The sequence below is a fragment of the Scatophagus argus genome, chromosome 20 (assembly GCF_020382885.2).
Source record: "Scatophagus argus isolate fScaArg1 chromosome 20, fScaArg1.pri, whole genome shotgun sequence".
Classification (NCBI taxonomy): Eukaryota; Metazoa; Chordata; class Actinopteri; family Scatophagidae; genus Scatophagus; species Scatophagus argus.
The window spans coordinates 11,680,892-11,705,447 of record NC_058512.1 but is presented as its reverse complement, the minus strand read 5'-3'; the positions used below and the strand labels follow the sequence as shown (position 1 = coordinate 11,705,447).

At 37.4% G+C, this 24,556-nt stretch overlaps 1 protein-coding gene across 4 annotated transcripts in view; it reads left to right on the top strand.

Annotated features, from left to right (window-relative positions):
- Positions 1-2,948: 2,948 nt before the first annotated feature.
- Positions 2,949-24,556, top strand: part of LOC124051537 (splicing factor SWAP) — a 42,173-nt gene continuing 20,565 nt past the window's right edge. For 3 of the 4 annotated variants that reach the window (XM_046374998.1, XM_046374997.1, XM_046374996.1), the window contains exons 1-13: positions 2,949-3,333; positions 4,921-5,084; positions 7,192-7,323; positions 9,070-9,146; positions 11,459-11,684; positions 11,894-11,994; positions 12,683-12,833; positions 15,650-15,911; positions 16,093-16,242; positions 16,418-16,511; positions 22,264-22,330; positions 23,156-23,265; positions 23,390-23,519. In XM_046374998.1, the coding sequence (XP_046230954.1) occupies positions 3,134-3,333; positions 4,921-5,084; positions 7,192-7,323; positions 9,070-9,146; positions 11,459-11,684; positions 11,894-11,994; positions 12,683-12,833; positions 15,650-15,911; positions 16,093-16,242; positions 16,418-16,511; positions 22,264-22,330; positions 23,156-23,265; positions 23,390-23,519 (1,864 nt within the window). In that variant the 5' untranslated portion in view covers positions 2,949-3,133. Of the gene's footprint in view, positions 4,472-4,920; positions 5,085-7,191; positions 7,324-9,069; positions 9,147-11,458; positions 11,685-11,893; positions 11,995-12,682; positions 12,834-15,649; positions 15,912-16,092; positions 16,243-16,417; positions 16,512-22,263; positions 22,331-23,155; positions 23,266-23,389; positions 23,520-24,556 lie in introns of all 4 variants that reach the window. The other variant, XM_046374999.1, reaches the window with a different exon arrangement.

Sequence of the window (24,556 nt, the reverse complement as noted above, 5' to 3'; positions counted from 1 at the left end):
CAAAATTTTGCTAAAAAGAAAAAAAAGTATTCAACTCTAACCATAGAGTTGTTCACACACAGTGATACAAGCACAAAGAAAGAGGGAGGAAAGCATATATTTTCCACATAAAATATGGGGCTTAAGATGTCTACCACTGCACAAGTCTCCAAATGGCTCCTTTATATGTGTCAGTGAGAATATTTACTACCATAAAAAACACAGTTCACCAAGATCCAATATGTACTTAAACATGACACACAACTGGTTCAGAGGTACTGTTGTACTCTGTTGTAATGTATTACACATTGTAATGAGTCTGCTGAACTGGACCCACATCATACACACATATTACAGTAAGACAGTGGCATAAACAATTGTAAAACTACTGTTTACCGTGCCCATGACTACACATTTTTAGCAATACCAGCACTGCATTGCATACATGTCCTACCCTTCATTGTGAGACCACACTGCAGTAACATGACTATTTATGATGCCTATGTCAAGTTTTCACCATCATCTTCTAGTTTTTATACTTAATAATGTTTTTATTGTAATTCTTTAAAATGCCCTAATTTAAATATGTAAAGTTAAGTTTTCTCTGAGACTGAGAAGGTCATTACTGTTAATGATGCTTTGCATTGTTATCAAGTGTAGGACAATATACTTGAACTTGAGCTTGAACTGTGCTCTGCGGGACTACAAACCTTTGTCTGAATATTTTAATGCTGTCTATCCTACTTGTTTCGCTCTCTGCTTTCATGAGCGTGTTCTTCCAAACCTATGGACAAATTTTAACAAAAAGGGGTTTTAAATAATAGAGGGGAATGAAATAAAAGCTTTATGGCAAAGGCTGCAAAATGAATGTGCTCTATCTCCTTCATGGGACTGTAGAATATCAACTCAGCTGCGGGTACTTCAGTCGACTTAATGAACCGCTGAGATTCCTGCAATGCATACTTTGACATGAAATGGAACTTTTGTTCCTTTGCATGTATAAAACCCAATTTATAGTATATTAACCTGATTGTTTCTTATACACATGAATGTACTCGTCATAAAATGCACTATAATCTTACCATTAATCATCCATCACATAATCTGATGCCACATAAATGTAAGATACATGTGATTGTTATCAATTTCTAACAGATTAAGTCCAAAGAATTCCTGAGCTAATGTATCTCTGTTGGAATAAAGAGGGCAACACTCCAGTTTATGTAGAAACATGGATTCCTTTTAAACACTACAATGCTCATAATTTTGGTGATATCATCAATGGTATCACTTTTTTATGTGCTGAAGTGTTATTTTCTAGATAATTTGAAAATAAATTTAACTACCTTCCCATTTTTCATTATTCAAACACACACTGACTGTGAAAATGTGATGGGAGGTGCTGGCATAAGCCAGGAAAGGGCACAACTCAGGAGAACTAGAGGGTTTTTGTTGTTGTTGGTGTGCTTTTTTAAAGCATTACAACAAGTTAGATTTTTATGTAAGTGTAACCATTGCTTCACTTTAACAACAACAACAACACACTTAGTATCCTGCTGTATACTGTGGTTATTTAGCTGAATTGCCACTATTTTCAGACAACTGATCCTCAGTCACCTTCACAGTCACTTAGACAACAGACCAGAATGGAGAGTGAGGCAAATCAATAGTCAATTAAAAACTGGTGATTTTTTTTTTTTTTTTTGTCTTAAAGTAGACCATTTACTCTGTGCCTGTAATGAATCTTTGATCATTTGATTCTTACTAAGCTATAAAAATTCCATTCCAGGACACACAAAAAGTAATTTTTGTATAGTAACAGGCTTTAAATATCACAGGAAGAAATTTACATTTTAATGATCATAATCATTTACTTTCACTCATTAATGATGATTGGTGTTTGTAAATGTATGTGAAATGCATAGTATGTTCTCCTCGCTTCTAATAATAAGTGTGATTGTTATTCATATGAGCACTTATTCTAATCTCTCCTCCCTCACATCACCTTTGGCTGTGTAGAATACTGTACGTAGGTAGGAGCTGTTGCTGATAAAAAATATTAAAAGAATAAATAAACAGTTAAAAATTGTTCATTCCCAAATATTTTGGCCGTATATTATTCATTAGAGGAAACAATAGACAGCAATTGTTTCAGTTCCGCTATCTGTCCTGTCAGATCTGGGGAAGAAATTGTTGGTAGAGAGGCATGCTTGAAATGGACATAAACTAAACTAGGAAGGCTTATAAATTTTTTCCACCACTGATCTTAGTTTACCTGTCTAAAAATAGAACTGGAAACTTGATGGTTTACTGCAATCAGGGATGCAACTAAATTACTGTTTAAATCTATACCTGTTCCTTTCCCACATCTACCATTGCTGCTTTTCAATGCTATACTAAAGTACCAGACCAGTGAATTCTATCTTGACCCTTACATTGAAATGTCTTGCCCACCTGACCTGCAGTTCTGACATTAAACAATAGCCTTCTCCATAAACTGTTACCTGTCCTCTTTGGAAGATTCATATTCAACATTCGAAAATAAGTAAGGAACTGGAATATGGTCAGCAGTGATAAAGACTAGGCAAACTTATCTGTGACTGGCTAAAAGATGAAAAACAATATGTATACTAAGTAATTACTTTTCATTAATGCATTTTTGGTTTTAATAGGACTGCCTTTGACCCAACACTCTCCTTCTCACAGTCATGAGCGGATGTAGCCTAGTGTTTATGACTCAAAAGTTCAGTTGGTTGAAGTAACAGTTAGACCCATTCATAACCAGCACATTCGACAGATGTAAAAACCAGAGCACTGGCAAAAATATGACTCATATACATGGTTCTTACTTTTAGTTACAAATCCAGCTGAAAACATGTAAACATATGAGAATTATGAGATGATAATATTCACACAACAACGTTTTAATAGCGACACGAAATCTTTGTAAGTGCGGACCGGATACGCAGCTGCATTTACTTGCTTTCCAATATGGCGACTGAAGGCACGCAGAATTTTGTTTTGGGCCATTATTAACTCGGCTTGTGTTAACGTTTGGACCACATGCTAGCCATTTGGCTCTCAGAAAACCACCACTCTATCGCCATTAATATTCTCTTTTACATATCAATTATTTTTCACGGATAATTGGGAGATGTATCGTCGCGGAGGGGCAAAGAAAGACCACAACAACAAACCGGTGAAGAAGGATGTGAGTGACAGTGACAAATACGCCGATCTCTTGGTGTTCGGCTATGCCTGCAAACTGTTTGCAGACGACGAAAAGGCTCTTTACCACGAACAGGGAAAACATCTTATCCCATGGATGGGGGACAAGAGCATCATGATTGATAGGTCGGTTGAACAAACTTAGACTGAAACATTATGCTAACCATCTACCCTGTTCGTTAGCCTGTTTCAAAATTCAAGGGACCACTTGGAATTTGTCTTGCACAAGCTTGGAAATACCTGAAACTGACGAAGAATGTATTATTTCTTTCCTGCTAACTTGGTTATGGATGTCCTGAACTGAGAACATATGGTATCTGAAGTTTCTACAATAACATGCAAAGATGCAACTCCTTGCTAGTCTTTAGCCATGATGCTAAGTGTGCACTCAGTTGCCAGTTTATCAGGCACAGCTAAAGCGACTGCAGTCTAATTCAAAGGTGATCCCAAAGTGGAGGGAAACATTTATTTTTAAACCACTTAAATGTAGTTTAAGCAAAAAGAAACATTGTAACCTACAAGAATATAGGATTTATGGCAATCCCGTTTTGTTTGACTGCATTAGTTTATGCTGTGTACCTATTCATCTGGCATGATTTGTATTTTATTGACAAACACAAAGATATCTAAACTTAATATCCTTTTATAAGACTGCATAGGTTAGCTTTCAAGTGGGCTTTGCATCTTAGCATGTTGGGAGAATTTCCTCTGGAAATTTTTACTTCAAAAATGAATAAAATGGCAGTCAAAATGGAGTATGACACATAAGATGTTTCATGCTTTCTTTAGTTGTCAAATTCAGTTTTGCCATAATTACAATGTGTACACGGAGCAGATGACTTCATTATGCTGTGCAATATCCACAAGGCCAGAGCAAATTCTAACTAAGGCTCAAGTCACTGTAATTAAGGTGATTCAAAATATACAATGTCAACGTGAAACAGTGTGGCTGAACAACTTACAACAAAACTGTGTTGGAGTAATGTTTTCTTTCCATCAGAACATGTTAAAACATATTCATTTTTTTGAATCACCTTGATCTGCAGTAGCTCTGCTTGTGTTTCATTTGTACAGCCTTTGTATGTGTGTCTTTATCACATAACCCAGTTTTTCCCCCAGCAAGGTAGGCTAAGGGGTCCTGCCAAACCCCGAATGCCAACCACAGCTCCCCATTTCTTTGTCTTCATGAAGAAGAATGCAACTGAGAGGTGGCGTAGAGGGACGAACCCTGGAAAATGTCGTCCATTTGGGTTCTTACGGATAGGTATTTATGTGCTCGGGTTTGTGTGAATGTAACTTTCTTTGCAGATTTAGACGTAATGATGAGTGTTACAGGGGGGGGATTGAACCCTGTAAGGTAAGAGGCGAGTTGCTTTGTTTGTTTTTCTTTTTTTTCTTTTTTTTTCATGTAGGGCTGTTGGTTTGTAAGAGGAGAGGAAATATCAGCAGAAATCTTGCTATGTATCTTAAGAGCACTGTCCACAATTAAGCCTACGGACTTAATTAGGGTATTACTGTGTTTTGAGAATTTTGAGAAATTTTGTCAGTTTGTAGTATTTTACACGTCTACTCCCTCTTGGCAGGCTTACAGGGGTAGAGCGTTTTTGTTATTGTAAATTTGGGTTTTAGGTCCCCTTCACTTGGTAAGTAGGTATGAAAGTGTGTTAAAGTCCGTCCGCTTCCTTCTCTCTAATCCTCTTTATCATCCAACAGATACGATGGGCGTGGTCACTTACATGACCTTTCAGAGTATGACAGCGGGTCATGGAATACATCCTACCAGCTGTCGGAGGAAGAGGACAGGATTGAGGCGCTATGCGATGAGGAACGATACCTGGCTCTGCACACTGACCTGCTGGAAGAGGAGGCAAGACAAGGTGAGTAAGGTGTTTTGGTCACACCAAAATAATCGAAATGTTAAGACATCAAGATTATTCACAGAGGTAGTTAGACTCTTAGATTATCTTGAGTAACTGGGTCATGATTTCTGGAAAGAAGGTAAGAGGAAAAATCTGTTTTTGATATCAGGATGAGATTTACGTCGTAAGATTTGCTGAAATGCTGCAGCATATCTTGTTTCAGTGGCATATGACAGTAAACATAAGAGTATGTTGCTTCTTACCTGCTGGCATAATGTTATGACACCTTAAAATGACAGCTATTATTTCCCATCGGCGGCACCAGTCCCTTGTATTTTACTGGCAGGTACTGATCCTCGCAGGCAGCTGTCACTTAGGCATAATACATTTGTGGTAGTCAAGGTTGCAGAGCAAGCTGTAATGAAACACAAACACCATCAGTGTGTCACAGCAGCATGGCAACTCTCAAATCCAAAGCTCCCAAAACTGTGACGCAGTTTATTACGGCCTATATTAGTAATGTCTCATTACACTAATTACTTGAGTTCCTGAAGGCAATGTTGTGTTATTGTTTCAGAGTTTAAATTTTCACTCTTCCTCCAGTGTCCAGTAACTATTTAACTCTGTCAACACTTAGATTAACTTTTAAAGGAGTAACAGGAAAAGCCTGTCTGTACAGGCTGCGTACATTTGCTTTGTACTTTAATCTAGCCTTCTTATCAAAATCTTGATTTTCCAGGCTGTAATTTAACAGAGTGGCTACATTCAGCTTTCTTTCTCATAAAAAATTATTGGCTTTGACTCTGAGCTCTAGAGCTGCCATTTCTATGGAGATCACTTTCGACTTTAGGATATTTGCATCTTAGACCTTTTACATTATCATCGAACAGGCTGTTTTGATGACAAAGCACCCTTCTGAAAGACAGACTTAATGAATGTAATTGAATTAATAAGACACAGTATTAAGTGAAATATGGTGTCTTATGCCCAAACTGATGGGACAGAATGAGTCAGCTAATGATTTGTGTCACACACACACACACTAACTGTGGAAGGTTCATCCCTCAGGCTGGTTTGCCCTTGAATTTGGAGGCCTGACCCCATTCACTCAGGCTATTACCCATCTGTCCACTGTAGGGACAGCAGAAAGGCATTGGAAATATTGATAGTTTTAGTGGGAATTTTGCCCTTGCTTCTTTATTAAAGATACAGTTAGCCATGAATTTCAATAGAAAATAGTTAGTGTCTGGGGCCACGTAACCTTGTCTATTTGTCGAGCAACCAGCAGGTTCTCTTTCTCTCTTTTCTATTGATCAGTGTGCTTGTTCCTAGCCATGCCATAATTTAGAGAAGAATCTCACTGTCACGTGCACTCTGTAATATTTATGGCCTCAATTACTTAACATAGAAATTACGTTAGAATTGTTATTATATAATCACCATCATCAGTTATTTTTAGAGTATGAATGTAAAACTCACCATATGAATACTAATACAATACCAGTGTTTTGTTTTCAGTAACCAAATAGCTTAATTTGGAGGGCAGAAACACCATTCTTTTTCTTTATCCTATTTCCTTATCCTATTTTTTTTTATCCTGAGTTCTTAAAGTCATCAGTGTGTGATATTGTGTCGTCCTAACACAAGCAACCACGATAGAATTTTCCCTTTATGGAATGCAGAAGGTCAGTCAAAAGTGGACTAAGGATGTCTATTGATTCTATTGAATCACACTTTGGTATGTTGGTAACAATTTTTACCAAATGACCAAAAGAGTTGCACAGAGACCCTTTAGTGGAAGTGGTCTCAGTGCACCCAACTAGAAGGTCTATTCTGCAAGTTTATAGACTTAGTGAAATCATCAGTTGCTGGCAGCTAAGCTGAATTATTCAAAGTGGCAAACCACTCCCTTGCACCCAATACTTTCAGACACTTTCGATTTTATTCATGACTTCTGTTTACTTTCTTGGTTTGGTCTCAGACACATCTAACCGGTTAATTAAATATTCTTATCATAATAGAAAATAATAGTTTGATTTTGCAGTCTGAGTTGAAATGATATTTAATATTGTAATAAAAATTGTTGTGTTGTGTATGTATGTGTGTGTTTTTGTTCCCCCAACAGAAGAGGAATACAAACGTCTGAGTGAGGCTCTGGCTGATGAAGGTTCCTACAATGCTGTGGCCTTCAAATACAGTGCTGACTATTATGACCCCTCTCAGCCCACAGAAGAGGAGGATGCTAACAAGGAAACTGGTGAGAACTCAGATCACTCACAAACTTGTTTAGGAATCAAGGGAGAGAGTTAGTCACTCTTCGATACATATGCAGTTGGTTGGTTATTGCCATAAACTAACATATATTCACACTCACACAGTTTGTTGTGAAGGAACGCAATGTAATTATGCTACCAACTGAAGATACACACCCTCCACAGGGTTTCTGAAGTTGCTCAAGAAAAGTGTCAAAACATATTTGCAGTTTAATTTAATTAATATCACGCAAATTATACTAACATCTCCATGTTTGAAGTCCCACAGTGGTAGAATAAGTTTCAAAATTTAGCCATAACGAGATTAGACATTAAAACTGCTTATCACTTGTGAACACCAACTTTGGTTGTCATCCATCCACGTCTGATACACACACACACAAACACTTGTGCAACTTTAAATATTTGATGCAGAGATAACTGAAAGCGTCTTGTCCAAGCCAGTGGCCATACTGGATATATCAGTAAAGCTGAGTCCAAGGTATGAATCCATCTACCAAAAGACCAGAATCCCAAAGAATTTGTCTTTTGGGAATAAGTGAGTCAGAGTCATGTCACAATGACCATTAACATTCTGAGCTGATTTCAGTTGAAACCCTGCTACAGTTTTAGATTAGTCTGTTTTTACCCCTTCCCGTTGGTAAAGCCTTTGATGTTAGCACAAATGCAAAATCACAAAAAAGAAAAAAAAAGAAACCTTCAGCAAATATACTCTCTAAGAGAGAGTGTTTAGGCTGACAGATACAGAGACACATAATCACAATATTAATCAAATCATTTTCCCGATTATTATCGTCTGAGGGAAAGCCAAACAAGCCAGAAGGTTAATAGCAGTATAATTTGTTATCAGTTGTCTGTCTAAAATGTGGGTCTTATTGTTAACCTTTTTGTAAAATCCCACACTAATTGTTACCCAGTCATTTTGGCAGTGCACCCAGTAATTTCATATTCTGTCAAAATAAGGAACTTCATTTAAATGCACAATATACCTACTAGCTGAGCTGAATTTATTTAAAATTACACATTTAACCTTCACTGAAATACCAGAATTCCACATTTGGGACTGTTGGACATCCCATTCACCTGAATAGGATGACTGCCTTCTAGTCTCCCTATATGGAGCTGCTGAGTCAATATGTGACTGTAGCTTTGAATATAAAATACTACTACTTGGACACAGCATGAGTAGGAGTACATCCAATTTGGTATTTGACAATTGTTGAGTTTTACATAATATGCCACTGTAGAATTAGTAGCATTCAAATTCAAAGTTAGTTAGTTGGCTATGAACCTGTTAACTGAAGTAGTGAATAAGAGTATATCTTCTTTCAAACACTGTTTAGAAGGCCATTATGTGATCACTAAATTGGAATCAGATGGAGTGAACACATGGACACTGTGTGGTTTTCATGCCACAATCTGATTTAAAAACTGCAGATGGCACACTTAAATGCTATGTCATAAATTTAGGGGGATGTAAACTCATTACTATGCACCTCTCTACAGTACAATTTTAAAAATGTTAGTCTAGCTTCCCCTTGGCCTGCACATTTCCATCAAGTGCAGATGATATTTTCATATTGTAGATTGAATAGTTGAGGGCATGTGCTTCACTCAGTTTTACTTCTCAAATGTGTATATATCCTGCAGGTTGTATTTACTTTTTGTTAAAAATGAGTAACAGGAGTTAATCTCTGTGTTTTTGTCCCAAAATCCCTTCACATGCATAGAAGAGACTGAGCCAGAGGAGAGCGAGGAACCATTCGTTGCTCCCCCAGGACTCACTATCCCTCCTGATGTGGAACTGGTGAGTCTTAATTATAGTGCTTGGCTCCGCTCTTGTACACAAAGTATAAACTCATATATATATTTATATTTATATATCTCTCTCTGTGTGTAGGTAATATAATATAATATAATATGTGGGTTACTCTCCACTGATTGCAAAACCTCCGGTGCAAGATAGCCAGCACATGCTTTCCCTTTGAGGCAAGAGCTGATTAGTTTAAATGCTTGAACAACAATATTGCGTTGTGTCAAAAGTCTTTGTTTTCTGATTAATTGAAGAGATGATTTTGATTTTGTCTGATGTAACAAAATAGGTGTGTGGTTGATTGCAACTTTTATCATTCAGAGAAGCTGAATATATTCAGTACTTTATATACTGCACACAATCTGTGATCGTTTGAGCTTGTGATAGATTATTACATTATGTCACTAGATGAAAGTCTAGTTAATTGCCAGCCATTCAAGCATGTGCTGTGTGGAATAGCATCTCTAATTATTTCCCTTTAGAGTTAAAATGCCATAAAAGTGCATTGTTTTAATTATATTAGCACATCTCTGCTACAGCACATATTGATTGTATATAAAAATAGGCTTCTGTACATATAGGCAATGCTTCACATTGGCATCAGGCACGAAATAGGCTGAATGAATTAAAAACACGCTGCTATTGCTTTGTTTTGTGTGGTGTTTCTGTGTTAGTCAAGAACACCCTGAGGACCAGGTTAGTCTGCAGCCATAACCCTCAACACCCCCCAGCACCGCCTATCAGCTACTTTTTTATGCATGAGAAGAAAGACAAACTTTAATGTTGGCATGGGTTTTTTATATTCAGTATGTATATATATTCTGCTGGGAATCAAAACACCCTTGTACATACGTACAGAGTACAACATGGCTGCAGTATATGATATGCATAAAATATTAGAGTTTACTCCCTAGATACATATCAGTGACTCCCTGAGTACATGTCACTGTAGTGTACTTCTCATTCATATTTTAATGACTATTTTTATTGGATTTTTTTTTCCTTTAATTTGACAGAGAATGACAGGCAGCACAGGGAGAGAGCAGGGAAATGACTTGCATCAAAGATGTTAGGCCAGAATCTACCCAGGATGTTGTGATGCCTCTCAGATTGCTGACTTAGCAGGATATAATGCAGCTTATTGCAGTTTGTTATTAATATGTTTTTATACCTTGTCATTGGTGATAACTGTGGCTGGAGGCATTATGTTTTTGGGTTGTTCATCCCTCTGTCTGTACCCTCATACCTATATGACCTTCCTTGTGAGTGCAATGTCAGTGCAAGTTCATTACAAGTGGCACAAATGTCCATTTGGACTCAAGGATACGCTTACGACGACAGGGATGAAATGATGAAGTGGTGACATTTTGTTACTGGAATGCAGAAGCATACAACCACTAGGTGGTAATTCTAATTTGTTGTTAAACTAGGATTATTGCATTAACCTTTCCCCTTAATTGATAGCTGACAGTCGTCACAGCAGAAATAAGAGATATGAAAAGAGAGTGAAAATAAGCATCACAGGTCCCAGATCAGATTGGAACCCACATCACACTTAGTTAGTATGCAGTTAAGGTGTACGTGATGCTTCCAGTGTGTGGTGTGGCAACGCTGCTGCTAAGTCATAGGTATGGCTGCAGATGCTTTTTGTGTATCAAAATGAAATAAGTATTACACATCCCCTTTTTATCTAATGGATAAGTTCTTAAATCGGAGTGCTAAAGGCCCTTGTGTGTCAGGAAGTCCTTGGTAGCTTGAAACACAGTAATGGTCTGTTAGCGTTGGACGTTGGCATGTTGTTGGCCAGAATCTTGAAAGGGAGTATTTATTATGACTTTCATCTCGATGAGTTATGTGTGCTCTTTTGGAGATTGCTGCACTTCTCAGTACTCTCTAGGTAATGACAGTGATTAATCATTGAAAGCACACAAGGGGAACAATAATGAATGAATAATAGACCATTTCTTGTTCCACTGATTTCCACCCCATGTGTATTTCAAGAATTAATGTCATCACAATGAACATGAGAGTTCCTGGCATGAGTATGCTTTAGAGACAAAATGGCTTGTGTCCTTGGTATGAGGGAGATGTTCATAAAATTCTTAATGCTATGCGCAACATTTGGGTTCACTCATGTTTAACTGTTATTAATCTTCAAGATTTTGGCTTGAGTTTCAAGAGTGTTTCGATAAAAAATGTATGTATTTTGTTTTATTATTGTCCATTTACAGCTTGTTTTTGAGAAACCTTCATTATGTACATTCAGTTTAAACATATGTACTATTCCTCCCTTTTTTTTTTTGCAGCCGGCAACCGTCAAAACCCATAACATCATTGAGAGGACAGCCAACTTTGTATGTCAACAAGGGGCTCAGTTTGAAATAGTCTTGAAAGCTAAGCAGGCTGGTAACTCCCAGTTTGACTTTCTTCGTTTTGACCATTACTTGAACCCTTATTACAAACACATCCTGCGGGCCATGAAGGAAGGTCGATACAACCTTGTGTCCACCAACCAGCAAGAGCAGTCTCAGGGTGAGTTATGAAAAGCAGTCAGTCCGAAGGCGGTATGTCCTCTCACGGCCATTAAATTTGCACTGTACATTAATCAATGCAGAAATATCAGCACTGTAATACATGAGTAATCAAACAGAACATAAGAATCTGGTAATTAGTAATTCTGCATTGATTAAAATGTTTGTTTATACATATATTCAGTACTTTCTTTGGCTTTCCTACTGTAGACTCCCACTCTGATGATTCAGATGAGGACGGAGATGGCAGTTACCTCCACCCCAGCCTGTTTGCCCCTAAAAAATGCTCTCGCCTGGAGGAGCTGGTGAAGGTAATATAAACATAGTGTAGACCACTCAGTTTGCAGCTTTACCTGTTTGATACAGTTACTACTTTGGTTTGCCACGCTGCCCTGTGGAAACAGGATCTTTTCATGTTTTTTAAATGATTTATGTAACTGAAGAAGCAAGAGAAGAGTTTTCATTGGACAGTGACCAAAGGCTGCTCATCTAAAGGAGTTGTAAAATATGCTGCAGTTGTAACTGGTAGGCGACCACTGCCTGCTATGTGAACTTCATTTACATTCTACTCTCTCTCTTATCACATCCTTTAATAACTATAATCTGTTTCCCTGATTGTTAGTGCTTTCCATGTGCCTTGTCAGAGCAGCCATTAGTATTTGACATTGCAGCAAGTGTGCACAAATGTCTTTTTAAGGAAACCTAATGAGCTTCTTTTAGTAACAAGCTGTCTAACAGCTGTCTCCCATCAAGAGGGATTTCTTTTTTAAATCAGCTGCTCAAAGTTCCTCCTAATAATTCGTATTTAATATTTTATGGGATTAACTCTTAAGTTCTGTATATTTCTTATATTGCACCAAGGAAGATTACTGCATAATATTAGTTGCAGTGTAACAATTAAATACTGTACTGCATTTCATGGTTTTTATTTTCAGAGAACAAAACTAACATAATAGTATGATAGACTGCTTTTGCCAAACAGGTCTTTTTCTTCTGCAGCCTCTAAAAGTGATAGACCCAGACCATCCTCTGGCAGCACTTGTACGAAAAGCCAAACAGGAAAGAAATGGCACTGCAGCGGTGGCAACCAAACAAGAGGAAGTGCTGAACTCAGCTGCGTCCAGTACTCCAGCACAGTACACTACTGACCGTGAGTATGGATTTCTTTTTTTCCTCTGAGGGAAAAAAAAAGCTGTCATATATGAAATTTATAAAGACTGTTTTAGTGTTCAACAAAAGTTACACCTCATCTTCTTTATTGTGTTCACTCTTTACTTTTTCATTTCCTACCATTTTTCCATCAGCCACTTAGGATTGCTCTTTCTTAAAAAAAAAAAAGGAATACTGGCATCTCACTTTCTCCTTGTAGACCGTTTTCTGCTCATAGTGTTCTGCCACTGCTCATGTTCAATACAGCAACTCACTCTTTAATGCAGACCGTAGTTTATAATTGATGTCCAGGCGTTTTCAGTGCCTTTCAGCAAAGTATTATTGAGCCAGAGTTGTTCTGAGCCCAACCAGACCTGCTCAATTAGACCTGACAGTGAAGGTGTGATAACATGAGCAACACACAATGCATCTCATGTAAAAAAAAAAAAAAAGAATATATTTTTTAGTCCTACACCTGGGAGCTTTAGATGTCTCACTTTTTCCTCAGTCTTGCTTAGCTCTCACATTGGACAAAAATTCCCCACTAACACCCACTAACATCTGGCTTTTGTAATTAGTGGGAAATGACACTACAGTAGTCAGAGATATTTATCCTTCAAGCAGCACTCGAACATTGTTCAAAATATGTGGCTGCTTGAGAATTTGTTTTTTTCTTTTTTGAAACTAATTTCTACATCTTCTGGATGTAGTCTTGTGAGATATATAGTCTGCTTCTGTGTACGATTCCTTTTGTAACTTTGAAAGTTGAAAGCTACAAGAAACTTTGAAAAGAAAAATACAGAAGGCAAGCTCATCTACTGACAATGAGACAGGAGTCAGTTGCCTATTTTTAGCTGCTTTACCGTGTTTAAAATATCCCACATATAAGTTAAGATAAGTTTTATGTAAAAATCACAATACTTAAGCTGTAATTATATGTAATAGTTAACTTCAATAAGCACTTGATCGACAGTTACTCCTTCATGGCAACAATGAACTTTTTGACACAGAATTTGATCAGTTGTGTTATTTTAAGCTGCTGTGGTAAATGACATATGACTAAGAGTACTGAGGTTACCGTTAATCCCTTCATCATTACCATACAGAAAGTGTATAACATTTAGATACCATTTATTTACTTAGTAAGAATGATGATTTTAGAATGAATGAAACAAAGCAAGAGCTCTTCCATTAAATTCAAAAAATGTCTTATAAAAATGTCATATGTGTATCCATCAATGATGAGTCACATCCACCCTCGCACTGCCGCTGAAGTCATTTTTTCATATATGACTTCATCCTCGTTTGAAACAGTTGCTTAAATAAACCCATGGTCATTGGCCCTTGCTGACCCATCAGTGTTTACTTGTCCATTACTGCAATTTATTCATCCCTGAGACAGTTGTGGAGAGTGTCCTTTGACCTGATCCATGCTGCATAACTGAGGCAGTTGATGTTAGTAAATTGGTTATGGATGACCTAGCTGCATAATGCTGATGATATGCATAGTTGGACAAAACGAGGGTTGTTAATTTGCCCATACATGTTGCTATGCAAGGCCTTCTCTTTTCTTTTGAACTGCTTTGTTAAGCCTCTTCTGATGTTAATACAAGGCATGGAAAATAAGTTGCTTCATTGCCTCTTTTGTACTGGATTGCTTCCCTGAGAATGTGCAATGAGTATTACGAGACCTAACAATAAGACCAGCTGCATCTGACCGTCTGTCTATCCGACCAACCTTTCAACTAAATTTCTAGTTCCTCCTTCCACTTGCACATCTTAAGTCTTGATCTCAGTGGCAAAATATGTCAAGTTTCAAACCTTTTTTTCTATTTTCCTGTCAAGAAAAAATTGGATGTATCAGTAAAATCAACCAGTTCAGTGACTAATGTGTTAAAATCACACTGGCTCCACTTTGACACCGACTGTTTATTTTTGTCCCTGTTCCTGCTTTGCTCCCATCTTCTTCTCCTCTCTTTTTTCAGTAAAGGATATTGGTAATACAAACTTACTGATACGGGATATGACCAAAAGATGTGACCAATTTGAATGCAGCTCCTTACACTTTGCCTACACTCTTAACATTGACTCAGTTTTAAGTATTTATAAGTCTAGACGGACTCTTATTCGTAGTGCTTAATTAGCTCAGTGTAATTCAGATTTCATTTATTCACATAGAAATTGAAGTGTATGTAAAAATCCCACAAATAGCTCAAATTTTTATTTAAACAAAATGAAACAAACCCCGGGTTTAGCTTAATTCCTCAAGAAACACCTGGGAAAGCCATAAAGAGAAATCATTATATCTTTGTCCAGCATTTTTATTTTTCCTGCCTTTCAACACAATGATTAAGCACAAATCTAAAGAAGTCTGGTTTTCACAGTTTTGCTTTTTGCCAAGATTGAAATGGATAGATGGCCATGACAAAACTCTGAAATTGAATTAGCAAATAAGATAAGATAATCCTTTATTGATCCATTTAATCTCGATGTTTTTGTTAAATCATCCTTTAACTGCTATGACCAGACCGTAGTTTCAGATGAAAACAAAACAGCTGTTTCTCTATACTTCATACTTTTGATCTTAACCAGAGATTGACACAAGAGCACTGTAAATCATTACAGCACAGAAACTGTGGTCTTTAAGCTTGCCATAGAGTTGCATCAACAACTGACAACAGTAGCTATCTCAAGGCTGTGGAAATGGATGCCCTTGTGCTGTGCAGTTTATGTCCACTTGTGTGTCCTTCATCTGGCACAACTGAAGCATCACAGGGAGGAATGGCATGTAAGAATTTCCTTCTCATTGCTTTACAGCAAATGCAGCAGCAATGTACTACGGGTACTACATGCTTCCTGATGGAACGTTCTGCTTGGCTCCGCCTCCCCCAGGGATAGACGCCAGCTCCTACTATAACAATATGCCCTCCACTGTCATGGCCCCCGCTACATCTTCTGGAGCTTTGTCTAATCTGGGAACTGCATCTACCCCTTCTGAAACTCCCATCATGGTTCCACCAGCTACAGCCCCTGCTCAGATCACCAGCTCTGCTGCTCCGGCTGTTGTACCAGAAACCAGGTAGGAACTAATGGACAACTCCGTAAAATACCATTTTCTTATTGCTGTTTTTTGTTGCATTTAAGAAGTTGTTGATTTTTTTTTTTGTGCTTTTGGTAATTCAAGTAATATGACTACACACCTGTTTGAATAGCCAAAGAATTTCTCTCAGCATGACATCTTTGATTTTCTGCCACAACAGTTCAAAACCGGAAGCTCAAGTCTCCACTCAAGCACCAGCTATCATTCCCCCACCACCTGACATCCAGCCAGTTATAGACAAGCTGGCCGAGTATGTTGCAAGAAATGGTCTTAAGTTCGAGGCCAGTGTCCGTGCCAAGAATGATCCAAGGTCAGTGATCTTACCAGGAATAAATCTGTTGGCCTGGTCAGGTCTTGATTTTAGGGACTTTTATCAGTAACTTTCTTTTAGATACTGTAAATCCTCTTCATCATCCTTTGGCTCGTCTTTTATGAGTGCTCACTTCATCTTATACAGTGCATGTTCTTCCCCCTGTCTGCTGTAGGTTTGAATTTCTTCAGTCTTGGCATCAGTACAACACCTATTATGAGTTTAAGAAGAATTACTTCATGCAGAAGGAAGGAAAATGCTTGGCACAGGTATTATGAGCTTCATACACTGTATGTTCAACACTCTATTTTAAAAAAGTTGTGTAAAACAGATTATGATAAATTTCTGATCTTTTTTAACATATGCTCAATTTACAGTAACAGTACAAAAACCATATATTTAATGAGGGTTCTGTGTGAGTGTGTGTCTGTGTGCAAAAGAATCACATGGACCCTCCTCCAATAATTTTTTAACTTAACGTTTGTGTACTTTTTTGGGTAAAACGTATAATTTTGGCACTTGAATGTGTTTAATACAGCTGACAAGTGCAACTACCTCATCCTAGTTAGTCAGTCCTGAATGAGTCCTAATGGTACTGTCACAGTATTATCACAGTTGCAACGGAATCATAAATAACAACATTGTTGTCATGGAAACTGGTGAAGATGAATTTTCCGAAGCCGATTAAGTACATTTTCATAAAGAAAGGTCAGTGTAATGATGCTTGTATCAGTCAAGTAAAAGTAATAATAATAATAATGATTCTGTAATTACATACTAAAACCATGAAATTGATTAATAGCAAGTTCTGTGTGCACAAAGTAGTTGGATCAACAAGCATGTAGAAATTTTTGGTTATTAATATTGGGGCGGGAGGAAGCATCAAAATACAAAACTAACCCTAATACAATATGCAATATTAAAGTTACCCTTAATTCTTATATATTAAAGCTCATTAATTGCCATGTTAATGCTTCACCCTGACAAGTGACCTTCATCCCTAGGAGAAACACTGCTCTCATATTTGTCTCCTGTCACCAACCTCACTGTACTACACTCCTGCATGTAATTTTGTTTAGCAGCATTTACAGCAAAGGTGAAGATAGGGGAAAAGGTTCTCTTAGCATTTTATGCACTTACACTCAACCTTGAAATTAGCTGCTTTTTGTTGCTGATAAGCTATGACCTCCCATGCTAAAATTAGAGGTACCCTGATCCAAAATATTGAAATGAAATATGAGAGTGATCCCGAGAAAAGGTAAGAGATTAATTGACAGATTGTTGTCTAAAGGTAGATCGAGCGCTCTTAAAGACCCTCTTTCTTAACAAGCCATCCAGTCTTGTTTTATACCTTCAAGGCTCAAAATTCCACCTGTTAGGCAATTGCAGCTGCTCCCCTTGCAGTCTCCCTTCTTTTGAGAATTTTATGCAATCAAGTTTCACTATCTTCAAAGAAGTCAGCTTGCAGCATCACTGTCAAAATCTAATTACTGAATGAAAGTGATTGATTGATTGATTGCTTTTGACTGACTTTCCATTCATCATTTGTGTTCTTTTCCAGCCTTGTCTGTGCTGCAGAGCTTTTATACTTAGATTCTATCACTGTCTGTACATCTGCATCTAGTGTACTGGTTGCATTGAAGACATGACATAGATGTGTTAATGATAACGGTATTCCATTTAGAACAGATCATGCTTTTGTATATGCTGGTTCACTGTCACTGTTAATTAGACACTTAATGGAACAGGGCCATCGTTAGTATTATGAAGTCCACCAGTGTTTTTCATGCGACAAGTCAAAATGTCTGCGGTGCAACCAGTTCATTGGGATTTATCAGGACCTTAATGAGGTGTCCCACCCAATTAGTCAGTTTGCCAACTCACATGTAGTAATCTTACCAGCTCTTCTGGCTGGTCTGGCACCCCAGTGGCACATCTTAAATGTTATACGGTGTAGTGATTAGCCACTTATTATTATTATTATTATGATTATTATGATTTCCTCTCAGTTTTTGAACTTATGCTCACTAATTTGTAGTTTACAGTTGTTTTTTGACAGTTATTTACATGTAAAATAATTTTGTTCATTTATTTAATTAAGCTTATGAATGGATAGGTAGGACTAGGGCTACATCACATACTTTCTTTGTTATTAAGTCTTACATACTGCACAAATACAACATTAATTATATATTGTAAAGTTCTCCAGCATAGTTCATGCAAATAAGCCTCATGTTTTCAGCATGCAATTAAGAGTAATTACACCATTTTAATGGTTCACTTTCTGAGGGCAAATTCTACCTTTTTTTAACAAGATTAGCCAGGCTGCGTTTGTCAGCTCAAGTGTTTTTCAAGTCTCATAGCAGAGCTCTGATGTTCAGTCATCTGTAGGAGTGTTTGTGAGTTCACAGGATGAAGCCATTATCCCTTGCAGACAAGGAAATTATATGGCTGGATGTGTAGATAGAGGAATAAATGTTTCCTGTATATGTACATGTGTATTTATGCATTTGTATAATTATATATATATTCAAGGTTTGTCAAGTCTGGTTTGTATCAGAGTGAGAAAGAAGAGAGCTAAAAGTGAGTGAAAAGTTTTGTAAGGAGCAATTTGTCTTCTGACAAATGAAATCAATTAGCTTGTCAGAGTGCAGAGGAGTGTGGCCCATTATGACAGCTCCAACAAGCAGCTGCTCAGCTTTTCAATCAAGAAACCTCTGTCTTGTGTTTGTAAATGGTGCTGCGGATAATGGGATGCTGATATCACTTTCATTCAGTGCTGTTATTTATTGTTTCACAGTTAATGAAAAAAGTGAGAAAGGGCTAAAATCAGTCAAAGCAGACAGCAGGAGGATGTGGGGCTGCTGTACATTTGCATAAGTATCAATAACATTTTTAACATCTTCCAAATGGGTCACGTTTGGGGAGGATGAATAAATCTGAAAAGGAACTTTTTGTAAACAGTCTGTCTGCTTTCTTTCTTGAAAGCTTTGGTGTTGATCTTTAATGTGATACTCCTCCCAAATTCTCAGCTTCAGGTATCAAACACATAATTTTCATAGTTAGAATGATGCTATCAATGTGTCCTGGCTTCTAATAGACAACTAAAGCCCCGCTCGTCTTCTGGGAACATATTGTCATTTTCGAAACTTTTACCATCTATTGTTTTGTTAGCATTCAGAAGCACCCATGTGGCTTGGACAGTGTGTCTGGCTAAGATCTGAATGAAAGCCCGAAAAAAGGTTTGGATTTCAGTCAGTCAATAATAACTAATTTTTATGTAAAGTCAGACTATGTGAAGTCTCCACAAGACAATTGAATTTGTCTGCTGTCAGATTATCCCAGATGCTCTATTTTTGGCTGAATGTATTGCTATAATCTGCCAGTTTGTCTTACGAAGTGAATTGATTGAGTTTTTCATCGTTGAATATTGTGGAATTTCCAAGTGATGGGAGCCGAGTCATTTTAGAACTAATTTTGAACTTCTACAACAGTAGAAGTCAGTCAGGGATGGGTCAAATGCAGGTCACGTGAAAATGTAGAGCTGCTCTTGGGTCAGTTATTTGTCATAGACATTTTTCATTTTCAGCAAGCGGCTTTCGTTTTAAATCCCGGTTAAATCTGACCAGTGAGATCGTGACGTCTAACCAGTGTGGGTTTTGAAAGAGTGAAAGATGAATGCCTCCTGAACTGTCATGTGTCTGAGTGTTACAGCAGCACTTGTGAGTCAAGCTATCAAAAGATTCTAAAGGTGTATGTGAGCATGATGAGCTTCCAACCGCGGTCTTCCCAGAAATGTTTGGAGTTAGCTTCCTCCTGCTTCTTCCCCTATGAGCTTTGATTTTTTTTTTTTTTTTTTTTAGGAGTTATATTCTCTGGGGCTACGGTAAAGTGCTTTCACTGTTGAAAGCACTGTTCAATTACAGCTGAATAGTAGGAAGCTGCTTTTTGAAGCATTCTTTAGACATGGTAAAATGTACCTCATGAGGTTAGTTTTTTATCCTCTTGTAGCATCGCCACTTTTCCCTTTCATACCATTCTGAGTTTATATTTGGGAAAAGCATCTAAGGGCCATTGCTCCACAGGTATTACTACAGAGTGTTTCTTCTTATCTGTCCTGTGCACACAAGGCAGCTATGAGGTCTTTTTTGTGATGGTACTTTGTTGATATGAGGAGTGACAGACTATACAGTTGGATAGTAGAGAGCCATTTAAAGTTTTCTGAAAGCCATTTAGCAACTAAATATACTGCTGAATTGGGAAACAGCAGAAAAAAGACAGGAAATTAAGTTAAATCAGACAACTAATACTTACGTGAGTTGTTCCTGATCAGATATGGACCATTCAGTGAGATGATTTCCATAATGACATTTCTTGACACTAAGGCTTAAGGTTATAGGATTTTAGAGATTTTCCGAGGAAATAGACATGTTTGAAAGGAGCTGACAGGTTTGCGTTATATTTGAAAGAGATTCACATAGACATTATGTCCTGTGCACCCAAAAGTTGGTTTTCACGGTTTAAAATATAGAAATGTCCCATTTCAATGAGTTAAAATGAGAAGTGAGAAAATTCTTGTCCCACATGAAATGGTTGAAAAATACAAATTGGCTACTGATTTTGCACCCAAGTACTTCACACTGAAAGATGAATATATTTATAAATTCAAGTCTTCCCTCAGTCATGAGTCTTACTCACTCTCACTGAATGTTTTGAATAAATCATTTGATTTTAAGAGGTGGGCCTACAAGCATAATTTATGACATCACAAATAGCTTGGAAGCCAATCCTGGTCCGATATTGAGCGAGCACAGGTGTGATGTGCAAATTTGAAGCCTCCAGTGCACATACACTTAGAATTGACTTGGACTATAGTGAAGTAGGAGACAGAGCTGACAATTTCAGTCATTTTTTAAGCACAAACATCAAACTCTTTCTTGTTTCCCGCTTCTTAAATTTAATGATTTTGTTGCTTTTTGTTGTCTTTGAGCTTTGAACTGTTGGTTGGACAAAAGAAGCAGTTTGAATATGTCATTTGTCATGGGCATTTTTCAGGTTTTTTTTTTTTTTTTTTTTGAAGCTGGACATTTTGTGTCCAGCTTATAAATTGAAAAATGCTTAAATATCTGTAGATTCTGGACTTTGAGAAAAAAAACATTTATTTATCATTTATTTTATTTCATTTTACTTAAATTTTTCTTTTGCTTAAAATATCGTGAATGGTTTGCTAGATTTTTTTTTACCTGTATTGAATGGTGTGTTAGAGGACTTGATGTTGATGAAGGAGAGGCCCGTCAGTCCTGTGTTGCACAGCAGATCTGAAATACACATTAGGAGGGGCAAAATAGGGGCAACAGTAGTCTCAAAATCTGAAATAATAACTTCCATTTTCATTTTTATTCCTTACTTTCCATTACTGTGCAGTTACAGTAGTTCTGTGTAGAATCTTATTTTTCATCTTTTATGATTGGCTCGAATCTAAACCTTTTCTGTTCTGTGCAGCACCTTCACAGGCTTCCTCTGCAGAAATGTAAAAGTGTTGTAGGATATTCATTAGATGACAGATTCTGCGCCACAACGTTTACTGCCACACAGTAGGAAGATGTCAGGGGTGTAAAACTTAACTGTGGATGCAACCATGCTAATGAGTAATTACACCAGTGAAATATGACAGTTTCAATGAAAACTGTTGAGGCAGTAATATACAAATACTCAAAGAAAAAATATATATAAAGAAGCATTCACATCATGGAATTCTTCTATTATTATTTTTTTTTTTTTGACAAAAAAACAGAAATGCAGACAACCAACCCCTCTGATTGAAAAATTTCTTGTCTCTATTGAAATAGGTGTTAAGAAATGTAAAAAGAAAATACAAGTTTGGATTTGATGTAGAAATTGTATTCCCCCCACAACTTGTTATTTGTTTACTTTCTAACAGTGTACACTGAATGTAGGAAATTGCTTCAGATAAGTTAACAGTGTATATTTTTTCTGTGTAATCTCTTTTCCCTCATCCAGAAGGAGACAGTAGATGATGATAATCTTCAATCAGACACGTCAGTCAAAGAGTCCAAGCTCACAAAAGGTAGGACACTAACACACACAAAAAACACACAAAACATTGTACTACTTTTCTCTTCTTTAGTTTATTGGTTAACTAATTGAGATGCAAAGTCTACATAAGTATGCATGCCCATATGTACTGCAGTGTGTGTGTGTCTGTGTGTATGTGTCTCTTCTGTTTGTATGAACAGCTGCCTGTGAGTCTGTTGGTATTTATGCTAACAGTTTCATTTGATGATATCAGACCGGAAATGCCTATGCAGAGATGAAAGAGTCTGCTACCACAACGTTGGCAGGACCCATAAACATGCACATATATGCAAATTAAGGCATGGAATTGCACAAAGTATTGGGAGGCAACAAGTCAGGGAAAACTAATAACTAGTCCAAGTAGTGCACAAGCAAACTCCCCAGCCAAGGTCCTATAGAAATTAAGGTTATTTCTGTAGGGAATGAGGCTCACTATCTACTCTTTAGTCTCTACAAGAGCTGACACATTTGGTTTGCAAAATAGAAATCAGTGTGGCACCATTGTTGCTAAATATCTAAACATTTGCTTTGGGGATATTTCTCTCCTTCTCAACCGTTTCCCTTTCTGCTTTCTATACTGGCTCCTGTCCTGTTTGTTTGCCTGTCTGTGTGTGCATGTCTGTTTCTTGTTTTCTTGATTTTCTTTGTTTTCCCTTTTTCCCCTGCTGCTTCTTCATCTCATTCTCCCTCTCTGTCTGTCCATCACTTTTCTTTTGTCCAGACTGCACTTGTGTACCTGTTATGAACATGTACTCTTACAATGCTTAGTGATCTGTCAAAATCAAATTTTTCTTAACATCTTTCTGTGCCATTACAGCCTCTTTTGCCCCCATCTGTTTTGCCATCAAAGCAAAGGAAAATGACATGCTGCCGCTGGAAAAGAACAGAGTTCGATTGGACGATGATGATGATTCAGATGAGGAGAAGGTGTGGTTCACCTTGTTCTATTCAATACAAGTAGATCTGAGCTGATTTGCTATGAATGATCCTTGAAAATATATATTTTAGTGCATTGAAATTAACAATAAATAATCACACATGTATTTTGAAGATGCTGGAAGAGCACAGACTGGAAGCTGTGATGGGCGGGGATGATATGGCTGACAGGGAGCTTCCTCCTATCAGTGCACCAGAAGAGAAGAAACCCTCCCTCACTTTGGAGGAGTTGGAGGCAAAACAAGGTAGCATTATTAAAAATGTTCTCAGTAAAATATATATAAAGAAGTGTGTATCCTGCATTGCTCGCGGCACTGTACTTCTTTACACTCATTTATTTGGCAGCCCTAATATAGACATCACTATGAATCTTTATTTTAGGTGTGTAATAATTACATTCAAGTTGAAAACATGTTTTGTTAGAGCTCTTACCTGTTTCTGTGTGTCAGAAACGGGTAATTCAGACCGTTGTCTGCCTAATTCTGCAATAGACAGCATGTTTATAAAGCATCTGATGATGGTTATGACAAAGCTCCTTTTTCTCAGCTCCATGGCCATTTAAAGTGCAAGTGTGCTATATGGTTGCTTACAAGATTTCTCTTTTCACAGCCCATCCTGGTACTTTCTGCAAGGTTTGGAATTATAGGGAAAACAAAAGAGGAAGAGAGTTGATGGATAACTCCACTGAATCTTGTTTATACATTCTCTCAATAGGGTGTAGCCTGCAGTAAGAGACAAACAGTGTAGTATAGCAAACAACAGTTATAGATCTCTCCAAAGGTCTGATAGAGATGTATTCTCTCTATTTCCGTCCCTCTCTCTTTTGTTCAGTCAGGCCCTTTCATTACATTACTAGTCTTTCCTAAGATGGAGTAATATGTCTGAGACTTTGCACAAAGGGAAGCACATACAGTTAAACAGGCATATTCATCTCCTCCAGAATGCATACACTCACAAAAATCTTTCTTCGCCCTGCAAGAGGTTGTAGACTCTGGTTGCTCTGGTATGGATTTTTTGGACCTACACCATTTATGTATAATTAAACAAGTCTAACTCAGGGAAAGAGAAAAGAAAGTTACCAATTTTAATTTCAAGGTTACAATAAGCAAATAAACTGGGCGGAAGTTGTACACACAGAAGTAGTGGTACACAAATATTTGGTGCAATTAAGTTGTAGGTTGTGTTGTGGCTCTGAAAAAAGCCTCTCTAAGGACTGAGTGGTGATTAAGATGGTGTATTCAGAAGTATAGACCATAGAATGACCTGTAATAGCTTTACTTAC